Source organism: Nothobranchius furzeri, chromosome 9, assembly GCF_043380555.1.
Source record: "Nothobranchius furzeri strain GRZ-AD chromosome 9, NfurGRZ-RIMD1, whole genome shotgun sequence".
NCBI lineage: Eukaryota > Metazoa > Chordata > Actinopteri > Cyprinodontiformes > Nothobranchiidae > Nothobranchius > Nothobranchius furzeri.
In genome coordinates this window covers 24,520,694-24,543,738 of record NC_091749.1, presented here as the reverse complement: position 1 = coordinate 24,543,738, position 23,045 = coordinate 24,520,694, and the positions used below count along the sequence as shown (strand labels likewise).

The window sequence follows — 23,045 nt, the reverse complement described above, 5'->3', positions numbered from 1 at the left end:
TGCTGGGTATTTTGTGAATAACTGCTTGAAACTGTCAAAAGGCAGAGCCCGCCGGTAAAGCTGGGACTACTGGTGGGTGGAGATTCAAAATTTTCTGGTTCCCGGTGTTTTTTCCACTGTGTTATGTCCACAATTTCTAGACCTGTGACACTTGAAACTCTATTGGATTTTGGCTGCGAGCAATCTCTCTTGGACCAGAGGGTAGTGGAAAAATGGAGGATTCCAACCACCAGGCTACCCACACCTCTCTCAGTCTCATCGTTGGATAATAAGGCCCTCACTAGCATTACCCATCAGACTATCCCTCTGCGTCTCGTGGTTTCAGGTAATCACTGTGAGATGATAATATTCCATGTGTTTCCTTCTCCTCAGTCGCCATTGGCTCTGGGTCACTCCTGGTTGGTTCAACATAATCCATCTTTGGACCGGAGAAAGAATCAGATTTTGGGTTGGAGTCCGGAGTGCTCGCTGAGCTGCTTGAGATCTGCCTTACCTGCCAGCCAACCACCACCTCCTTTGCCCCCAGAGGACATTGACCTCACAGCAGTCCCTCAGGTCTATCATGACCTCCGCCAGATGTTCAGTAAAGGCCGTGCCTCTTCTTTACCTCTCCATAGGCCATATGATTGCGCCATTGATCTTCTGCCGGGAGCCCCACTGCCATCGAGCTGGTTGTACAATCTCTCTGAAACAGAGAGTGAGAGTATGGAGAAATACATCCAAGACTGCCTGGCTGCTGGTACCATTCGCCCCTCTTCGTCTCCTCTGGGCGCAGGTTTCTTTTTTGTTCCGAAGAAAGAGGGAACTCTCAGACCCTGCATTGATTACAGAGGCTTAAATCAGATCACTATCCGCAATAAATATCCTCTTCCCCATCTTTCTTTTACTTTTGAACCTATCCAGGATGCAACATCTTCAGCCGTTTGGATTTAAGAAATGCCTACCACCTGGTGAGGATCCGTGAGGGGGATGAGTGGAAAACAGCTTTCAAAACACCCATAGGACATTTCGAATACCTAGTTGTGCCGTTTGGATTAACACATGCTCCAGCCATTTTTCAATCATTGGTCAACTCTGTTCTGGGAGACTTTATAAACCGGTTCGTAACCATTTATCTTGATGACATTCTCATTTTTTCTAAAGACCCAGCACAGCACGTTCAACATGTCAGGGCAGTTTTACAATGCCTACTGGAAAACCGTCTTTACGTAAAAGCCGAGAAATGTGAAATTCATGTCTCTACTGTTAAATTTCTGGGTTTTGTCATTGAGAGCGGGCGGTTGAGAGCAGATCCAGAGAAAGTCAAGGCAGTTACTGATTGGAGTTGTTTTCTGGTAGAAGGTGTGGGCCAGAGATTTCTCGGGTTTGCTAACTTCTACTGCAGATTCATTCGAAACTACAGTCAACGGCAGCACCATTAACCAATCTCACATCCATATACAGACCTTTTGTTTGGTCCACTGAGGCCGAGAAGGCTTTTTGCACACTAAAGAGCAAGTTCATTAACACCCCAGTACTTCATCGTCCCGACCCAGAACGACAATTCGTACTGGAGGTTGATGCATCAGATACCGGAGTTGGAGCTGTGTTATCCAAAGTGGCTGAAGAGGATAATAGACTCCATCCCTGTGCCTTCTTTTCCCGTCACCTGTCCCCAGCAGAAAGCAAGTATGATGTGGGAGATCGTGAGCTTCTGGCAGTTAAACTGGCAATCAAAGAGTGGAGGCATTGGCTGGAGGGGGCAGAGAAATATTTTATTATCTGGACTGACCATAAGAATCTGGTTTACCTGAAGGAGGCAAAACAACTTAACCCACGCCATTATCGATGGACACTGTTTTTCTCCAGGTTTAACTTCCAAATCTCTTACCGTCCAGGTCCTAAGAACGTTAAACCCAATGCACTCTCCAGACATTATGCTCCCGACACTGACGCCGAACCAGCTACCATCCTTCCTCCCAACTGCATCATTGGTGGAATCTCGTGGGAGATCAGGGATCAAGTATTGGAGGCTTTAAGGACCGATCCTGGACCCAGCAATGGACCCCCGAACAGACTGTTTGTTCCTCAACCTCTGAAAGGTAAAGTGTTCCACTGGGCCCACACAGGCAAGTTCTCCTTACACCCTGGAGTGGGTAGAACTGTGGCACTGCTCCGGCGGACATTCTGGTGGCCATCCCTTTACAGGGACACCAAAGACTATATATCAGGATGCCATGTATGTTCTCAACAGAAAGGAGATCATCGTCCACCTGCTGGTTTGTTACAACCACTGCCGGTCCCCTCTCGTCCCTGGTCTCACATAGTAGATTTTGTTTGTGGTCTTCCCAACTCACACGGTTTTAACACCATTCTTACCATTGTAGATCACTTTTCCAAAGCCTGTCACCTGGTTCCCCTTAAATCTCTTCCATCTTCCACAGTTACAGCGCAGCTCCTGGTGAAGCATGTTTTTCATCTTCATGGCATCCCCGAAGAAATTCTCTCTGATCGCGGCCCACAGTTCATTTCCAGGTTGTGGAAAGATTTCGCTGCATCCCTTGGAGCCCAGGTAGCACTCACCTCTGGATATCATCCACAGTCTAATGGGCAATGTGAACGCATGAACCAGGAGCTGGGTTCTATGCTGCGTTGTGTCTGTTCCTCACACCCTTCCACCTGGAGTTCTCACCTACCCTGGGTGGAATATGCCTACAATAGTCACATCTCCTCAGCTACAGGTCAGTCTCCTTTTGAAGCTTCTCTCGGCTATCAACCTTCACTTTTTCCCCAACAGTCCCCCGTTCCGTCCTCCATTCCCCAGTTCTTCCGTGGTGCTAGACGGGCTTGGACCGCCACCAAAGCCGCCCTCGACCGCACGGCCCGACGCAATAAACAAATTGCCGATCGCTGCCGCCGTCCCGCACCCGTCTACACCCCAGGTCAGTCCGTCTGGTTATCTTCAAAAGACATTCCACTGAAAGCATCTTCTCGCAAGTTATCCCCACGTTTTATTGGCCCTTTTAAGATCACAGACGTTCCCTCTCTGACCACTGTTCGCTTGGACCTCCCTTCCTCCCTTCGTGTATATCCAGTATTTCATGTGTCACTTGTTAAGCCTGTTGTCTCCAGTTCTCTCTGTCCCACTCCCCCTCCTCCTCCTGCTCATCTCTACAAGGGTGGCCTGGTTTACTCTGTAAACAGGATTTTGGACTCCCGTCGTCGGGGTCGTGGTGTCCAGTACCTCATAGATTGGGGGGGTATGGACCTGAGGAGCGCTCGTGGATCCCTGGTTCCTACATCGAGGATCCTTCCCTCATCAGGGAGTTCGAGGCTGCCTTTGCTAGGATGCCAGGGGGCATCCATTAGGGGTGGGTGGGGGGTGGGGGGGTACTGTCAGGACCCGGGTTGAGTACTCTTCACTTCATTCACAACCTCTGAGTTCTGATTGCAGGAGAGGGAGCAACCGCTGATCCTCATCAGTGGGCTGGCTTTATAAGGAGGAGGGTTATCATGCTACGGCGCTGGATGATTGCTACTAACTGTTAGTCACTAGCCCTTCGAGTTTCACTAAACTTTTGATTCAAATTTTGTGCTTGGATTTTTGATGACTCGCTCATGTGAATTTTTGGTACTCACCTCAGGTTTCTGCATCCTTGGACAACCCGCATTCTCTGGAAGAAGTTCTCCGGTTCGTTTCCTGCTTCACCTCTTTTCCAGCCGACCCGCTCTCCACCACGCTCATGCTCCCCCTCCTAATCAGCCTCCTCAACAAAGTCGTCCATACATTCATCCTCTTGGACCGCTACCTCACTCTGGATATCACCCCGGCTCACTCCCCCTTCATTTTCCTGCTTCAGTTTCACATAGTAAGTCCCGACTACAAACAATTCCCTCAAGACTACGACTCCCATACTCACCTCTGTTTTCCCTATAGACGCCGCTTCCTGATTCTCAACCGCTGGACATAAGTGCACCCTTAGTTTCTCCTGTTAAAGAATAAAACATTTTATTTTTAACCTTCATACTTGCCTTGGTCTCTGATTCTGCATGTCTTGGGTTAAGCACCTACCTCAGAACGTGACAAAAACAGCAGGTTTTGTTTAAAATGAGTCAACTTGGTGGGGGACAGGAAATACTGCTTCCTATTTTTATCACAGTTGTGAAACTTGGTGGTTGGAGCTTTATTGTTTGAACTTGTGAAATATGGGATCCTGTAACAGTATTCAGGAAAGGGCAGGTTGCCTCATTTATCAAACTTGCTTATGGACAAAACGGGGTAGGAAAACTGCGTAAGCAACTTTCCACGCAAACTTGCGAATTTATGAAAGAAAACTTAGCGGGAAAATGTGCGCAACTTTAAGTTGACTAAGGACCTGGCTTACGCACATATTGGACATGGAGAGCACCTGCAGTGCTGCTGCTGAGAAGGATAAAGTTATGAATTCCTGCAGCATTTTTACTTGTACTGCTTCATTTTCACACAGAACAAGACCCCCCCCCCCCATGCACACACACGCACACACACACACACATGCGCACACACTCACACACACACACACACACACATGCGCGCACACACACACACACACACACACACACACACACACACAGCCTGAAGCACAGAATATCAGCAGGGGGACAGATTGAGACAGAATATCATGCATCTGTGACGGTGTGTGTCCTGTCACTATGACCCGATTGATCATGCTCCCTGGCTACTTGGACAAGGGAGATCTCCGTTTGGGTGACTGGTTAGCGCGCGTGACTTTCATCTGGGAATCTGGGGATCAAATCCTGACTGGACCATTTCTTTTTAGATCCGCCACAGATCTCTGAAGAACCCACACCATTGACGGTTTCAGCAACGCTGTGCCACTCCTTGGATTTTCTCTTATTTGTTTTGCAAAAGCACTTCCTTTCATTTCTCCACCTCACCCACAGGTACCTCAAATTCTGCTTCTGTGAAATTGTGCTTCCTTGATCTGCCTTGATCTACATCGTCATTGGCGGAGCGCTGCAACAGCCGGCTTATGTATATGCATGAGATCCACAAGGAACTTTGCATTGACTATTTATGGCAGTAAGTGGGCGTGGTGAGGGCGGGATGTGATTAAAATGCAGCTGAGAAACGTTCTCGTTAGTGTCCGATTTCGGAAGCGGAGATTAGGTTTAGCTGTGCGTACTCCATGTTTGATAGATCACAAACCTACTTGCCGTAAGTACATTTTTTTGCTGAGCTCAAGTACAGTTTTAGTAAGGATTCTATGCAATGTATGACAAATGAGACCCATGGTCTTAAAATAAAGGGAAGAGTTTGAGTCTCAAGAGAAAAGAAGCAACACCACAACTGTTGGCAGAAAGGTTGATCCAAAATAAACATAAAGCAATGTTATTAAGAATTAAGAAAGCCTTTATTTGTCCCTCAGTGAGGAAATTGCAACTGCAGCACAGCCTGGCAAAGGAAAAACAAACATATGGAACAAAGCAAACAGATACAGGCAGACCATGAGAGCTGCCATCACAGCGCTCATTTCCACTGAGATAGAAAAGGAGTACATGAAGACAAGAGGGGGGCCCTCCAGAGTTATCCAAGACAGGGAGTAGCTTTGCTATGCAAAAAAAAAAAAAAAAAAAAAAAAAAGCACCTAAACATGTAGCCAGCGCAAACATTTCACAGACATGAGTCTTCAAGATTTTAGGGGGCGGCGGCTGGGAAAAATCCTCGCTTCAGAGGGAGCCGCAGCGTCAGTGCGCTCATCACTTCCGTTTAGAGATGGGAGGGAGGTCTAGGGTGGACGATGCATCAGCCTTCACCAGGTCACAATTCCAACCAGGCTGGAGGGGAGGAGAGGGTTTCACAGTGTCTATCCACATTCCCTCTGTGGGGAATTTTCTCTTCAGCCTCAGACTGAAGGCTCCTGAGCACCAGATTTTGGTAAGATGAATTGTTTTGGGACAGACAAGGATAAGTTACCTCCCTGCCTCACAGTTCTGCTGGTCTCAACTCCTCCAAAAGCTGAATAATGGTGTTTAAACTATTCCACACTGTGCAGACCACTGTCTTCACGATGACATCCACCTTTTGTGTCAAAGCTGGAATCGCAGCCGAAGTCTCAAGCTTGCAATTCATCTCAACATTTGTCTGCGTCTGTGTTCACAGCACGGTAAACTCCATCACTGAGTTCAGCAAGGAATCCAATCACCCCCGAAATCTCCGTAAATATCCGATATACCAGAGAACCACCCACGCCAAAAAGCGAAAAAATAAAATAAATGAAAAAATATAAACAAATATATATATATATATATATATATATATATATATATATATATATATATATATATATTCTGTGGTTAAACTGCCTTATCCAGGAGGGTGTCAAGAGGTAAAACTGTTTGGTACAGAGGAAAGGGTCATTTTTAAAGGAGAACATGACATTTATTTGCTGTAAATAGTCACCATTGAATTGTTGATAAATTCTCTCTATAGAGTATTCTACAGTAGCTAAGAATAGATTGTGATATAATGTTGCAATGCATTGTGGGATGTAGTGTCTATAGGTTTGAGTCGCTCAGCTCGTCTCTAAGTTACGGTTTTGTCCCCTAAATATGTTCAAACAGGAAGGAACTAAGCACCGGTGTTGGGGGTGGTGCTAACCGGATTCTAGATCCCCAGATCTGATGTCAGAGGGTACTTTTTTTTAATCTATTTTCCAAAGCCGGGTAAGGACTGTGACAGCATTAAACAGCTGGAAAGGGCAACAGGTCAAGCTAAAGAGAGACTAAACAAAGCGGCAGTGTTTATGTGGAAGAGCGGATCATCAGCGTGCAGAGCAGATCAATGGGTGCGCGTATATTTGTTTCATTTAATTTGCCAGAGGGAAAGGTCCTACATCCAAGAAAGATGAGCTGGTAGAAACGCTGTCAGATGTGGAGTTATCCAAGAGGCAGTGGTGTTAACGAAGGGTCCAACTCAACGTATCGGCCAAACAGCATCCAAACGTGGACAAAAACAGCTTTTGACTAGAGGTGGAATGTATGTAAAAGGTAGTGACACAAGTAATAATCTAAGGTTGAAAAATAAGAATGATTAGAATATGGTGCAAAAGTTAATTTATTTCAGTAATTCAGATGTGCTTTTCCTATATTTCTAATCCATTTGCAGTGGTTTCTAGTAGGAATGGATGCCTTGTAAGTCAAACTCAAGGTAAAAAAGCGCCGGTGTGCCTGTTTCACCACAGAGAAGTCAGCCAAAGCAGAAAGTAGTTTCAAACGACAGGATTTGAAGTTATATTTTCTGAAATTAGGACAACTCACCTCTGACAGGGCTTTGAATCACACGTGATTACATGTAGCATTCTGGGATGTGTGCAGACATGTTGATGGCCTTACAAGAGTAAACAAACCGCAAAAACAAACAGTACTTTGCAGAGAAGAAGCATATTTGGGTGAAAGAAAGTGTTAAATAACATGTTAAGGATGCGGAATATACCGTGATATGTTAAATAAAGGAGTCAGGGATCGGTATGTGGGCAAAATCAGCATTATAAACGGTTTGGATCCATGTAAAAGACCTAAGACTGGAGCATCGACGACAATTTGTTGCTGTTGCAGCTCTGCGTAACGGACATTTTGGGCTTTCTTGTTCGTGCTGGGAGCGGATGTAAATGTCCGGATGAGGTAAACGTTTCATTTGCTGTTTTTTCTAGCAAAACAACCAAAATTGTCATCCCATAGATGAAGTGTAGCAGGAGAAGTAGTGCTGTGTCACTGCAACCACATGAGTTTACACATGACACATTAGTGTGTAGCCTGTGTGTGTGCGCGCGCGTGTGCGTGTGTGTGTTAAAGGAAAAGAAACATGTAAAAGCGTACACCATCTGTAACTTACCAGAAGGAAAATACTCCAGATGGAGATGTTTGATCACCTTACAGCTGCGATCCAAGCAAGCCGACAAGACTTTGTTATGTTAGATACTTGGTCTCATGGCTGTCTCCAAGCAGGAAAAGGGTGAAAAGTTAGCTTGTTTTCCATCTTTGTTTCCCTGCCACTCCACAACACAGCAACGGTTTACCATAGTTGTGTAATATAACCGATAAAATGAGTAATAGATTAATTTAAGCCGCAAATACGAGACTGAGCTCACTGTTTACAGTAGTAACAAGCAGTGATGGGAATAACGCTGTTCAAAATAACGGCGTTACTAACGGCGTTCTTTTTTTGGGTAATGGAATAATCTAATTAATTACTTTTGCACTGTTGCCGTTACCGTTACTGGGGATTGAAGGTTGTGCGTTACTATGTGCTTGTCGAACGTTGAGCAACAGCGTGAGGCTTTCTGACCGCCACACTTCAGGGAGAGAGAGGAGTCAGTAACACACTTACAAACACGATGACGATTGGCTGGGTGGGCGGAGACCCTCAGGTTCTCGCTGTCTAAGCATGCTGTAGACACAACAGAGCAGTGATGGGAATAACGCCGTTTAAAATAACCGCGTTACTAAAAAAAATGTTTCCTTCAGTAACGAACAAACTAATTACCGTCTTCTTTTATCAAAACGTCGTTTCTGTTACTGATAAGGAAATGCGTGTATTAAGCAACGCGGTGTGTTGAAGCTGTCATCAGCTGATCAGGAGCTAAAGAGGCAGATGTTTTCATCCAAGAGCATCACGGCCGTGAAGAACGAGTAAGATGTGATGAGTGGTCTACGGCTGCAGGTGTGGATCTGCAGCCGTGCCCTTCGGGACGCCCTGCAGGTCCGCTCACCTGTTCACCGCTCAGACGTCCTGATCTTCTACCTTCCTAGATCATCCAGCTGTAACCTGTTTCTGATCATGTCTTTAGTCCCGCTGTAACACTGATGCATCAGTCTCAGACGCCATGGAGCTCAGGTGTTATTAGAACTACCTGTGTGTGTTTACCACCCAGCTTCAGCTCTTCTGTGGTTGGGTCTGACCCAAGTTAGTAAATGTAAGTCCTCCATCAGATTTGTGCCTCTTCTAGTGTCATTTTAAAGGATTTTATTTATTTATTTAACCGTTACTAGATTACCAGCAACAGAAATGCTGCTAAAAACACACACATGTGATGCCGGAAAAATTAAAATACTGTGCAAAATTACATTTATTTCTGTAATTTAAATAGACTGAGAGACCATTTAAAGGCTCGGGAACCTCTACAGGTGTTTCTATTTGCAATTTTAAATTTTAGCTGATTGGGGTCTTGTTAAATATCACACAGTGACCTTTTAATAGTCTAGATTAGTGTAATGCTCCTGTTAGTAGTTCCTCCTGTTAAGTGCTTATTTATTTAAATTATTCAGGTTATAAAAAAACATTTTGACATACATTTTATTATGTTCCAGTCATTAGTCATTTATGTTTCACTATTGTAATAATTTATGGTAAATTAAGTAAGTTTAAATAAGAGGAGAACCCATTTTTCTTGCATTCTTTAGTAAAAAAAAAAGTAACAAAGTAGTTACATTTCTTGGTAATTAGTTACTTTTATAATCTCGTAACTCGGTAAGTAACTGAGTTACTTTTCTGACAAAGTAATTACTTTTTAAAAGTAACGTTCCCAACACTGGTAACAAGCAACAAGTAAGGACTTGTAGGCCACCAACGGGGTCGGCTGCATCAGTGATGATGTCACAATCACAAGCCCTATTGGCTAACAGCAACACAACTCTGATTCTATTTGCTCTGCAATATTGATGGTAAATGGCCTGTTTTGCATAGCGCCCTGTTGGGCTTCTACAATCACTCAAGGCGCTTCACAACACGATCAGTCACCCATTCACACACATATGCACATGCTGGTGGTGATAATGCAGGAGATAGCTGTAGGAGACTGTTTTCATGTTTATCCTGCATGAAAACTCAGAGTGACCAATTCTAATCAGAAATTATGTTTTTTCAGTGTTCCACACCTTTAGGTGTGAGTCGTGGAGGCTGGCTGCTTATACTGAGCCAGGATCCTCTGGAGGTTTCTTCCAGTTAAAAGGGAGTTTTCCTCTCCACTGTCGCTGCATGCTTGCTTGGTATGAGGATTGCTGTATAGTCACTGACACTTGTCAGTGACTTGATGCAATTTGCTGGGTTCCTTATACAGGAAACATTATTTCTGATTGGCTTAATGAACTGACCTGAATTGGAATTTTTATTATGTGAAGTGCCTTGAGACGACTCTTGCCGTGATTTGGCGCTATATAAATAAACTTGAATTGAATAGGTTCTTTATTTAGAAAAGGGATGTGCTTGCATCTACTTTTACGGTGTATGGTGGACTGTAGCATTGTCTGACATCCATCACAGTGAGAACGTCACACTGTTCGTTAGCATGCAGTGACACTGGGAACGATGTCTATGGGGCGCGGCCAGACTATATATTCACATATTAGAATGGCTGGGCAGGCTAGGTCAAATCTTTTAAATAAATTAATTCAATTAAATAAACAAACCAAGGATTTGAATTGCTCTAGCTGTAACATTTGAGTTGTATTTTTCCACTGGGGAGAACGCTGAATTCCATTCTAAATGTTTCACCTCCATCAAGCTTCCCATTCGTCTCCACCTCCAGGTCTCCGAGTGCTGCCACTAATCTCACTGGGGTTACGTGCTCTGCTCTGTTGCTTCTCAGAGTAGGGTTGTGAAGCGAGGAGAAAACACCATTGTGTCATTTTCCCTAAATCCTCCTGTCACAACTCTGCCACTGTATGACTTGCCCAAGGGCATCTGAGGCATTGTAGAGCAACATCCTTTACCTCCTAATGTCTGAAACCTGGCTCTGCCAGCGCACAACCTAAACAAGTCTGATCCCCTTCCGCCCCGGAGGACGATCAAAGCTGCTGTTTTTCTCACTGGCAGGAGAGATAAAACAGTAATTAAGATAAACATAAATCTGAGAGGTGCTTGGGATAAGGTGTCCTCTTGCTAAATGTCCAACCTACAAAGGCTGTGAGTCTTGTATCGGTGCAGGTGTGAGGGCTTCTCCCACACATGCACCCGTAAACTCATTTGCCACGGTTTCATTTCAAGCTAATGGCTAAATGAGCATTGACTTAGCCTCCACCTGGTCTCATTACACATGACATGTTTTAGCATTGTACACAACATTAAGCCAATACTGATAGGGAAACCACTCACCCCTCCTCGCCTCAGCTAGGTGGGTTGAAGGAGTTGGCGAGGCGCTGTATACCAGCCTGTCCCCGCGTGTAGCTTTGTAAAGATTAAATAAAATTAATTAAGTTCCCGTTAGCCCTAAATGACTTATCCGAGGCCCACCCTGCCCACTGGATGCACCGCTCAGCCTCATCAGATGCATGCTAATGATGCGAGCACCGCTGCAGTGCTGTGAGGAGCAGTAAAAACCGGATTTCTCACCACTTCCCAAACAACCGCACGTCATCACCTTGGGTTTTCATTGCAATGAGCTCGCGACATGAAGGTAAAGGAAAGAGGAAAAAAGAAGCTGAACACATAATAAAAATTAAATAATTGCCCTGGTAATTATCCTCATCTTTCTCACTCAATGTCACACAGAGAGGCTGGCAGAGCTCTGCGGGGAGTGAGGAATGAGTCTGGGGCTTTTTGCTGTTGCTGTGTAAACTGGATTAGTGCTCTGCCTGTCCCACCGTGGCAAGGGAGTGATTGGATTAACGTGTGGAGAGCACAGCAGCATGGCAGGGGGATAGATTACCAGCCCAGCCGTGCTCTTCGACGGGCGTTCTGTGGCCTGCAGGGTGCCTTGGGAGGCCCCTGACATCTTAAAGGGCCCCGATAACCATCTAGACACACTGCCCGCTCTGCTATCTCGGCTCTTCTGGCTCTAGCAGCAGCAAACGCAGGTTCTCTCTAAGAGGCTATGATGTCCGTTAGGTTTCTCCCTGCTGCGCTGCTGCCAAGTGGAGATCAAGTGGTATCTGCTCTGGATGGAGCAAGCTGGTGGGCCATGAAACTTTCTCCAAAGCATCGTGCTCACAAACGGCTCTTGTTGTTGTCCATTAGGACACCGTCTGCATCTAGCTCATCAGGTTAATAAAACAATGAGCTCCTCTGCGTTGCTGCTCACCTAGAAGCTGATGAAAATATTCAGACGATGCATTACTTCATCTAACAGCTGTGATGTGTTAAAAAACAAAAAAGAATTGTGCTGAAAAAGAAAATTACAGTAATTCACAGATCTTTATCCTCTGCAGAGATTAAATCTGAATGAAACAGAGCAAATATCCCATTAATGATTATTTGTGCAGATATTGTAGAGTTTTATTGACTCAAACTCTTCAATTTCACTCAGTTTTAAACATTTTATTTCCTTTTTTTCCTTTTAGTCCCATCAAACATGAGACTGGCCAAGAACTAATCAGACACGGGCTAGCCATGAGTGGACTAGATCATAGACAGAATGACACATTTGAAGTGTTTGGTGTTTTTAGTTTTATTTTTTTATCTGCAAAATGAAATGTAACCGAAGCAGAAGTATAACCAGAGGGTCCATGGACCTGTTGACTAAACACTGACATGACCCTGCATCAGGTCAACTATTGCTTCTCCTCCACTCCAAAACCATCTGTCTCAGGCCCTGTCCACACGTAGCCGGGGATCTGCCAAAACGTAGATATTTTTCTACGTTTTGGCCTGTCATCCACACGAAAACAGAGTTTTTTCACACGAAAACTGATCTTTTTTAAAACTCCGGCCAAAGTGAAGATCTGCGTTTTCTCCGTTTTGGGTGTCTGCGTGTGGACGGACAAAACCGGAGTTTTAAGGTCCGCAACGTCACTTTCCACGACAAAAAAATGCTGACATCACGTGTGCGACCTGTGTTTACACTAGCAGACAGCATGGATGCCCTCAGAGCTGCGCTCGCTTTATCAATTGTCCAAGCGCTTTTTGCTTGTTTGTTTTTGCAAGCGGAATTACTGCTCCTTGTGGAAGACCACAGACGAAGGACGAGGTTAAGAACGGGGGAAGTACTGCCGCCTACAGGTCTGGCATGTCCTTAACAACGTATTTATCCGGGTACGTGTGGACAGAGTTTTTTTTTTTTAAACGAGGTGGTGTGGATGCAAGTTTTTGGAGGGGCGGATATTCGTTTTTAACAAAACCCGGCTACATGTGGACTAGGCCTTAGTTAAGTCAGGTTCATCAGAGGATGAACATATCATTAAACTCTCCAGAGTCCAACACTCTTAAGGGCCTTTCTTAAGTTTATCAAGACTCACGTAAAGCCGTTTAGAGCTCCGTGTATTCATTATCAGCCAGATGTGTACAGTTGTGAGGCTCTGGTGCTTGATAAATAATGCAGTACAGGAGCGTCTGTTTGATCCGTGAGACAAGAGAAACCTGGGGACCGTTTTCCTTCAAAGGGGAGCAGGTAAGCCGAGCTTCCTGGAGGAGGCACACGGAAAAACAGGAGCTTCACACTGAGTCGTTGTTTGTTTGCTGCGTTTCACTCACATCAGAATGTGCATCAGCTGAGATGGAGAACTTTTAGATTTTCTTTTTGAATAACCCCATTTTACCATTTTTTTGCAGATAGGAAAAGTCTCTCGGTCTGCGCTCAGACGTATGAAAACAAGCTGAAATTCAAACACCGGATCTCCCGGTAGATTTTTCGTCCCATCTGCTGCCAGAAAGGGTTTCAGTTTTGAACCTACTTTCATTTTACTTTGATCCTAGTGAAATATGTGAAACGATCACGACTCCTTAAAATCACACTACCCGGCGCCGGCACCTGGACTTTGTGTCAGGCTGCTTGGATTGGAAATTTGACCTAAATGACAAAAATGAAATTCATTATTGTAACAAATCAGGGAGCAGCTGTCTCTGACTCCTCATTCTGCAACAAACCAAAGAAGACTGCAGAAATGTAAATGCGTATTTTAGTGAAAACGACAGAAGAAAATTAGCTGTCGCGGTTACTGCATTGCACTTTGTACGAGTAACCTGGCTCTGAATTAAAGGGGATGTGTAAAATGACAACCTGTCATTACAGCAAAGGAAAATAATCCAGCCATAACGGCACCTGAGGCCTTCAGGTTGTCACACGAGGTGAATTCAGGCTTTAGTTCCTCTAAAAAATTAAACAAAACACCTTCAGTGCTTTTATGCTGACCCAAACATGCATAATTCAGAGCTTAGGAAACTTTCTGAATCTATAGTGTGACGCTGGCATCCGTCAGCCTGCGTGGGATCTGCAGTTGTCTCTTTTTAAACAGCTAACTGCAGGTGGAGCAGAAGGAAGTGACAGATGGATGTGATTTAGGACAATATTCCTTTCTATCTTGAAATTGCTCTCTCCTGCTGCAAAGTGTGTCAGCAGTCCCAGAGGGCGACGAGCGTGCATACGGCCAGCGAGCGACGGGTGGATTGTGCTCTTGGCAGAATGCTGCGATTTATAATCACTTAACTCAGGGAAAGTGTCCAATAGAGTTCAGTTTAGTTCTTTTCTTCCAGCTCTGTCAATAATACGCATCCTGCTAGTGAGCGGTGATGCTTTCACAAACAGCAGCTTTACTTAGAAAACGACACAAAATCTCAAAAGTTTGAATCTGCACCTAAAATTTGGTTTCACTGATTATTTTGCTGATAATTATTAATTTTACATACAGATTATTTACTAATATTTTCAATAAAGATGTCCTGATATGATCTCAAATGTTAGATCAGGGTCCCAATCAAGGCTTAGTCTTCATTAGTTGGTGTCAATAATAGGCCGTTTCCACCAGACGGAAACAGCAGCAGGTGATGAGTAAACGTGTGAGGTGATCTGGATGCTGCACACAAACACAGCTCAGGACCAAAACATGGTATGAGCATTCTGGTCAATTTTATGGCTTTCTGTCAGACTCTGAAACAGGAAATGGCTGCAGGCATGGCAGCATGCTCTGGAGTAGCGGCGACTCCGCCCCCTTGCCATTCGGCAGCTGACAGTCGTGATGCCGGTTCGACTCCTCAGTGTAGCAGGGACTAAAAAGTATGACAAAAATACCAAACCGTGCCAGACCCATGGATGTAGTTTTGACCTTAGAAGTCGGGGGGACACAACTGGCATGACGGGGGGTGTCTTTCCAGTAAGTATACAAAGGTATGTCTAAAACTACCGCCTAGAGGCTCTTTTATGCAATGTCAGGAATGCAGAAATGTGAAGTACACAGGTGGCAGTGAAAAAAAAACTTTCTTTTTCAATTCAACTTTGCTTTTCGCCTTTTTAGCCATTTTAATTCCTACTCATTGCCACCATTTTACACTTATTTTTTGAATATGACCAATAGAGCTCATTTACTCTAGAGTCTAGCTAAACTCTTGGTCCTAGTGCTCAACCAGTCTATTTAATGAAGCGTAATATTGTTTGTGGGTGGTAAAAGGTGCAGGGGACAAAAATTGACTTGGGAAAAAATGGGGGGGGGGGGGGGGGGTGTCCTTCTTGTCCCACCCCCAAATTACTCCCGGACCGAACCCTTCCGAGTCACGCTGAGAAGTGCTGCTGGAAAAGGCCTATTAGACACCAGGTGCTGATCTCCCCTTTCTGTATTCTTATGTCAGCTGTAAAACAACAGCAAATGGCAGAATTAAATCTGGAGGCAGTAAAATTAAAGCCAATGTCTCGAAAAGGCTTATAAATGAGGAACAAACTGTTCCAAAGTTTGGGATCTATGACCGCAAAGGTCCGACTCGTCTTTAGTTTTTTAATGTGTGAAATCATCCCGTTGTTGGAGTTCAGGGTCCAGGATGGGGGCCACAAGCAATTAAAGCCTTTAAATCCAGCAACACAATCTTTAAATTAACTCAGTTGAACCTGAAGCCATATGGTCACGTGTCAGTTTGTACAAACGGATGAAGACGAAGAGGGGACTGATCTAGATGTTTCAAGTGAGCCGAGAGGATTCTTAAACATCGTAGGAGGGAAGAAGGACTGTAGGCCTTTATAAGAAATCACAACCACAAGTAGCATGTAAACTGACAAACAAATTTAAAACTCTGTCAATAGTAGCAGCTAAGATGTAGGTGTTTTTGTGTAGACAGACTTTTCAAGCTCAGGCCCGGTTCACGCCGCAGGACTTTAAAATCAACGAATGACGTAAAAACACAAAAGACCACACACGGCTAAAAAAAAAAATCACGAATGTTAATAGAAAACAGTATGGGTCCTACAGTGTGTGGTGTGCAGCCACACAACAACAACAACTACCGGTACACATTACAAATGAACATTCCCAGATGGAAAATCTCATAAAACCTCTCGAGATCAAACGTGACTTCAGAGAAAACAAACATGTCTCCCTACTCTGTGATCCTCCACAGAATCTCACATGTTTATTTTAAAATATAATTTCTTAACGGTCCACAGGTCTGTGATGTCACACTAAGCTAACTAATGTAACCCTCTGACTGAGACTCCAACTACTTGTGAGAAAAAACCTCCAGTAAGCCTCAAGATGTAGAGAAAGCTGACTCCAGTTTAGACAAACAGAAGCCAACGGACCGATGAATCAGAACATGACACAAACATTTTTTGTTTGTTATTTTGGCTTTTGACCCTTATTTTGAATTTCCAGGTTAGGGTTAGGCAGGATTTACTGCTCACACCTCGGTCGGTCTGAACATAGTCCAGCTACCTACGAAGCATCCTGCTGTTTCTTTTCATCTGCCAGCAAGGAGCATATGAAGAGCACAACCTACCCCCCTGAGGACCACCCCCTCTGCACAGACAGCTTGAACTACCAGCAGGACTCTCAAGTGTCAAGGGCAGGATCCCTCGCAGGCTTCCCACTTCTGAATAAATCCAAATTGAGGACTAAAGGAACCAGTCCATGCAACAACCTGAAACACCGACCTGACTCTACGATTCGGAGCGGGTGCTACGGCACTCCTTGGTGCTCTGTTAGGTTTTATATAAGTTTAAACCCTCTCTGTTTGCCCACTGCTCTCATATACAGTATATTAGGCCTGTAATTGTTGAGACGAGAACTGCCAACCAGACCAGTTTTCCATCTGAGTGCTCTCTGCCTGCTAAATCACTTGTGACTGACACAATTAGAAAAAACAACTCTGCAGCCAAAACAAGAAAGCACAATCACTTTTTCTCTTTACCCGTCCACGGAGGCCCCACTAACCAACCCACCACAACTGAAGTCACTGGTGCTCACCAGCATCTCCACTGGAGTAGTGGCCTCAAAATTAGTTAGCACCTATTTGACCTCATCTAGGGTGTAAGAGAAACCAGTGTCACATTTGGGTTTGGTAGAACAGAAACGAGTAACTGATGATACATTTTTGTTTTGGTTTCTTTTTATCTTTTAAATCAAATATTTGTCTCGGGAACAGAATCAGACCAAACCAAACGATCAGATCTTTAAGCTTATTTGTGTTATTCTGAATCAGAATGCTCCACTTTGTGTCATGGCTGTTAGCTGAGAACAGTGTGTGTTTGTGTGTGTGTGTGTGTGTGTGTGTGTGTGTGTGTGTGTGTGTGTGTGTGTGTGTGTGTGTGTGTGTGTGTGTGTGTGTGTGTGTGTGTGTGTGCGTGCGCATGATATCTCATGAACCACTGGACAGAACTTAATGAAACTATCAAAAAGTAATCAATGAATGTACTTCTGAAACTGATTATCTTTTGAAGGGGATCCTCTGAAATGATGACTGCCAGAGCTAATCAATATCAGCAATCACAAAAATGGATGCAAACTCTGCCAGTCTTACAGATTATCATTTAAAAAGTGCTGTGTCTCTGAGACAAGTGTCCCGTAGACACCCCATTAGACACAAGGGCAGCTAATCAAAGCCCCGGTCTTTTGATGACCTCCCTACCTCTGGACTAAACCTGGTAACAATTTAAAACTAAGCTAGAGATGTTTAAGATGTAGTTAACTTATTTAATCAATACATTTGCAGTGGCCTCTAGTAGGAATTGTAATGCCTTATAAGTAGGGATCGGTACTTATGACATTTGAATTGATGCGGTACTTAATGGAACCAATTTTTGATACTTTTGAGTGTTTAAAGGGGCATTATGGCAGTTTGACAGCCAAAACATGTATAGAAATAATACATTTCTTCTTCATACATTATCCTGCAATGCCCTGGTCCTGTAGAATGAGCCCTGGCATTTCTACTGCGATTGACTATTTTTCTGTAAAATCACAGAAAAAGAGAGCTGCACGGGTCGAGCAGGCTGCTTCATGCTTCAGCCCTCCGAACCCTTCTTTGAATGTTGTTTTAGCTGTCATCAAGGATATAAATGTTTCAGATGCATCAGATGTCACTGGTGGTTTAGCTCGCCTAGTGAGACTTCGGGCTTCCGTGCAGAAGACCCAGGTTCGATTCTGGATGTGAACATAGTTGTTTTAGAGTTTCTTTTTTACATTAATGGTATGCATTTTTTTACAGTAAGATGCCCCAATTTTTTATTTGAGACTCGCCGAAAGGTATTGAATTCACAGATAAAAAAGATGTGGGTTCAGCTTTCATTTTGGAACAATTTTTCAAGCAAGGGAAGGGAATGATCTGAGCATGCAGGAGGATTGACCCATCATAAACCTTTGTCGGCTGTGCTGAAGAGAAAGATAGAGAACCAAAATATTTAATTAATTAGCTGCGTGTTCTCCTGTCCTCTGTCCTCCGGGCCACACACACACACACACACACACACACACACACAAGGGACTGTCTCAGCTGTTATTTTCGTTAAGGAGTGTGCACGTACAGCATGCGCGCCTCGTGCACGAGCCTCCTATTGAAGCTGCCGTTACGCTTTTGGACTGAGGGGGCAATCGTGAGCATAAAAATTCAAAACTCCGTAAAGTCCATTTAATTAATTATGTTAATCACTTTTTTAAATTTGATATTTATATAATTTTCCCGATATATAACCATATTTGATAAATACCATGATAAATAACATACAACTGGTTGTATTTTATCATCGTAATGTTGTATTGTACAAAATTCTTCACTGTGAAAACTTTAACCACTTTAACTGTTTCTAAATGACACAAAAACAAACCCCGCTCCACGTACTCCTAATCCTCTTCTAAGTCCTCTGAAATTAGGAGACCATGTATTACAAACTGCAAATGAAACTGTAACAAACTTCGATACCATACAACAGCTTGTATTTTAATAATGTGGTGTTTCAGAAACCCAGCTCCATGTCCTCCTTTTCCCTCTCCTTTCCCCTCTGGACAAACTGTGTGATGGTGGGTCCTTGTAGTTTTAGAAACTGCTAATTAAACTGAAGAAAACATCTCTGCTGTGAACTAAATTTACGGTGTATCTTCATTTCTTTTGCCGTTCATTTTCAAAATGCTGATGTTTCCTACTGGAAAGTAGGAATTTCCGAGGCGAAAGCGAACGCACCACTAGCTATGTAAACAAAAGCTAAACTATAAAGCTAACGGTTTATTTTGCTACTGGAGTAGATTAAGATGTCTCATACTTGGATCATTGTCGCTGGTTTCATCATCACCCAACAGCCCATCACATTTAGTGGAGTGAAGCCAAACTTTAGAGCGCGTTCACTTTCTTCTAATCGGAATGTCGGCATTGCGAGGAGAAAGTGAAAGCACTATTAGCTGAACGTAAGCTAGCATATTAAGCTAACATTATCTTAAACATTTTATTTACCAACTGGAGCAGATTAAGATGATGATGCATCACTTAGATCGTTGTTGCTGGTTTCATCATCACCCAGTTACCCATCCCATTTAGTGAAGTGGACCCAAACTTCAGAACGCTTCCTATCTGCCATACTGTTTTGTTTACAGCTAGCCCACAGTGACTGAAGACATTACAGTCTTGCCAACGTGCGGCACAGGTACCGACACAAGGCACCGTTTCATATGACGTGAATCAGCACTCGGTCGGTACTGTGGAATTTGGTCGGTGCCTTAAAAAGTACCAGATTCGGTACCCATCCCATTGGACATCCCTTCTCAGAGTGGATACCATACCATACCATACCATACCATACCATACCATACCATACCATACCAAGTTTATTTGTATAGCACATTTAAACACGGGATGAGAGCCGACCAAAGTGCTGAACAAAAACACACAATAAAAACAATCAAAAATAAAAACTAAAACCATTAAAATCGAATAATCCAACTCAAAAAGAAAAGGAGAAAGTGGTAGACTGAATTAAAAGCCAACGAATAAAAGTGAGTTTTTAAACGAGATTTAAAAAGGGAAAGGGAGGAAGAGAGTCGGATCAGGAGGGGCAAGTGGTTTCAGCGCTTCGGTGCACAAACCGAAAAGGCGGGCACCCCGCGGGATTTACGGTGGGAGCTAGGGACATGTAGGAGGTGCTGGTCAGCTGATCGGAGGGATCTTGTAGGGACATAAGGGTGAATGAGCTCAGACAAGTAGCCAGGTGCTAAGTTATTGAGGGATTTAAACACAAAAACCAGGATCTTAAACTCTATCCGGAGATGGATGGGGAGCCAATGGAGATTTGCTAAAACCGGTGTGATGTGTTCTCGCTGCCTGGTGCCAGTGGATGACAGAAACACGACTATTACTGACTCAGTTTGCCCTGCAACGTTGATGTTTTATCAACACAGGCCTGGAGGAGTGCTGTTGTGTGGTGGAGTTGCTAATGCTACTGGCTAACTTCTGCAAGTCAGGAGGTTCTCTGCTGTTTCCTGGATGCTAAACCAATAACAGCCTTCCCTGTTGTGAGTCAAGACAGGTGAGTCCATGAATGTTAAGAGACAGTGACGTAGATCTGTCAGGCTTTTCGAATCCTAGAGTTTCTATTTTCTATCAGAAGCTAATGCACAAGATAGGTGTAGGAGACTATTTTTCATGTTCAGCCTGGATGAAAAACTCTGCGTGACTGATTATAATCAGAAATAATCATTAAAAAAGGGTTTTCAGTGAATCACACCTTCAAGTTTGGATATGAGGAAAAGATGGACCTAAAATACAAATCAGTACTAACATATTGCCAAAAACAAGATGAGAATAGCCTTGTTCATGTATAAATTGTTGTTTTTCTTTCTGGTGCCGGTCTAAAAATGGTGCTTGGTTTTGAAAATAAAATCCGGAAGAAAAACCATTTGGCTAACTTCATCCGCAAAAGAAAAGACCTTTAAAATACTTAAATGTCAAGATAAGTAACCACGGCAGTTAAAAATTACTTTGGAAGGAAAATTAAAGAAAAATGAATCCACCATTAAGAAAATTATTCTATTTTTTTTTTCTTTCAGCTGAAAAATTGGCAGAGCTAACACACAGGACTGATAGAGTAACATTAGCCACGGCTGCCATTAAAATGACCTGGATGAAGCGGCGGACGTCCGAACATCCAATTATCCTCCCTCACAAAGAGTCTGATGCTAAACCCATTACAAGCCGTGACTTTTACATTTCAGATGTGTGGTGGGCAAATCGACATGTCATTAAGCTAAGTTGCAGAGTGCAAGAAATCGTTTGGGTTTAAATTAAATTGGGCTGTGAAACTGATTTTACACTCAGTGTTCAAAGGTAAAAGCCAAACATACATCTGTGTTTTTGTTTTCATTCCTACGTTGGTCTAAACTCTAATTAGGATCCAGCTCATGGAGCTGAGAGCTTGCATCTTCTGACACCGTTACTTTAGCCTGTGAGACGCCAAAACTAACACAAAACCTTCAGTTGCATTGAGCATGGCAGACCAAATCCTGCGGTAATTCCCCCACAACTTAAACAAATATTCTGCTTTATGACAATCACACAGATGGTGCGCACAGAGGAGCCACAGAGCGGGCGCCCGACGCATCCATCTCCCCCATACTTCCCAGCAAATCGCTTTATGGGCGCAGAGCTGCTCTCAGAGCAGGCGAGCGTGCGCCGTATGTGCTGGCAGAGCCCCAAGCAGCGTCCAGACCAGCCCAGCTGTCACGCTGGGAAAACATTATCAGGAGCACCTAAAGTCATTTCGCTAAAGCGGGCTATTTAAAGCAGCCGTCGCTCCACTTATTTGTTCAGCAGAAACGCTAAATTCTTTAGTCCAGCATTTGCCGCCTGGTTTGCGGCATTCATGCTCGCTAATCATGTTAAACAGTGGAGGAGACAAGATTCAGAGGCAATATAAACAAGCCTCTAAGCATCCGACTGAGGGCTCAGCAGGCTGATCTCCCAGCACACTGCCAAGGCGCTCCGTGCTGGGCTGCAAGCACGAGGCTCGGTGTGAGGGCCCGAGGCTGCGCTGCTGATGGGAGAGCTGTTAACTCTCCTCAGAGAAGAAAAAAAAATAGAAACATAAACATATAAACACTGAAACACAGGAGAGCAACAGCTAACTCACATTAGAATTATCGGTCTAGTTGGCAGGCCCAGGGGCCCTATTTAGAGCCTGATTAGAGACCCAGAGCTCTGTGAAGTAAATTTATTTTTCAGGGTAAAGATTCTGCGTAATACATGTGGAGCTGAAGGACAGTGAGTGTGACACTTTTGATCTTTACGTGTAGAGTGCCTGAGGCAGAATTAATGAAGGTTTGAACCCTGGTGGTTCTTTAGGTGAGGCTCACTCTGTAGTAGTCGCTGCTGTAGATGTCCCTGGACATGCCGAAGTCTCCGATCTTGACCAGAAGGCCATTGCCAACCAGGCAGTTGCGGGTTGCCAGATCTCTGTGCACAAAGTGCTGGGAGGCCAGGTAGACCATGCCTGAGGCAATCTGAGTGGCGATGTGCAGCATCTGGGAAAGGCCCAGCTCCCCGTTGGACTGCAGCGGCTGGCCGTCGACCAGGATCATGGCATCAGGGCCGTGGGCTCTAGGTCAGAATAAAAAAAATCAGTCAAATTTGTTTAATGACCTGGTCTAATCTAGCATGTTTCCCTAAAAGATTGTGCTGAGAGACAACAGTCCTAATGTTTAAAACTACAGCATTTGATGATGAATAGAACAGCCCCCCCCCCCCCCCCCCACCCACCCCCCATGGAGGACTCAAATGAACAAGGGTGTGTTTTATTGCCCAGCTGAAAAAAGAAGTTTGACTAAACTCTATTTGAATTTGACCAAATTCAAGATGGCGTCTGCAGCCAATCTGCCTCTGGCAACAAAAAATGGCT

The 23,045-nt window shown here is 44.1% G+C and overlaps 1 protein-coding gene across 4 annotated transcripts in view; it reads right to left on the bottom strand.

Annotated features, from left to right (window-relative positions):
• Positions 1-23,045, bottom strand: part of ntrk3b (neurotrophic tyrosine kinase, receptor, type 3b) — a 368,425-nt gene that overhangs the window by 26,116 nt on the left and 319,264 nt on the right. For all 4 annotated transcript variants that reach the window (XM_070554718.1, XM_070554717.1, XM_070554719.1 and 1 more), the window contains one exon: positions 22,504-22,747. In XM_070554718.1, the coding sequence (XP_070410819.1) occupies positions 22,504-22,747 (244 nt within the window). The remainder of the gene's footprint in view (positions 1-22,503; positions 22,748-23,045) is intronic.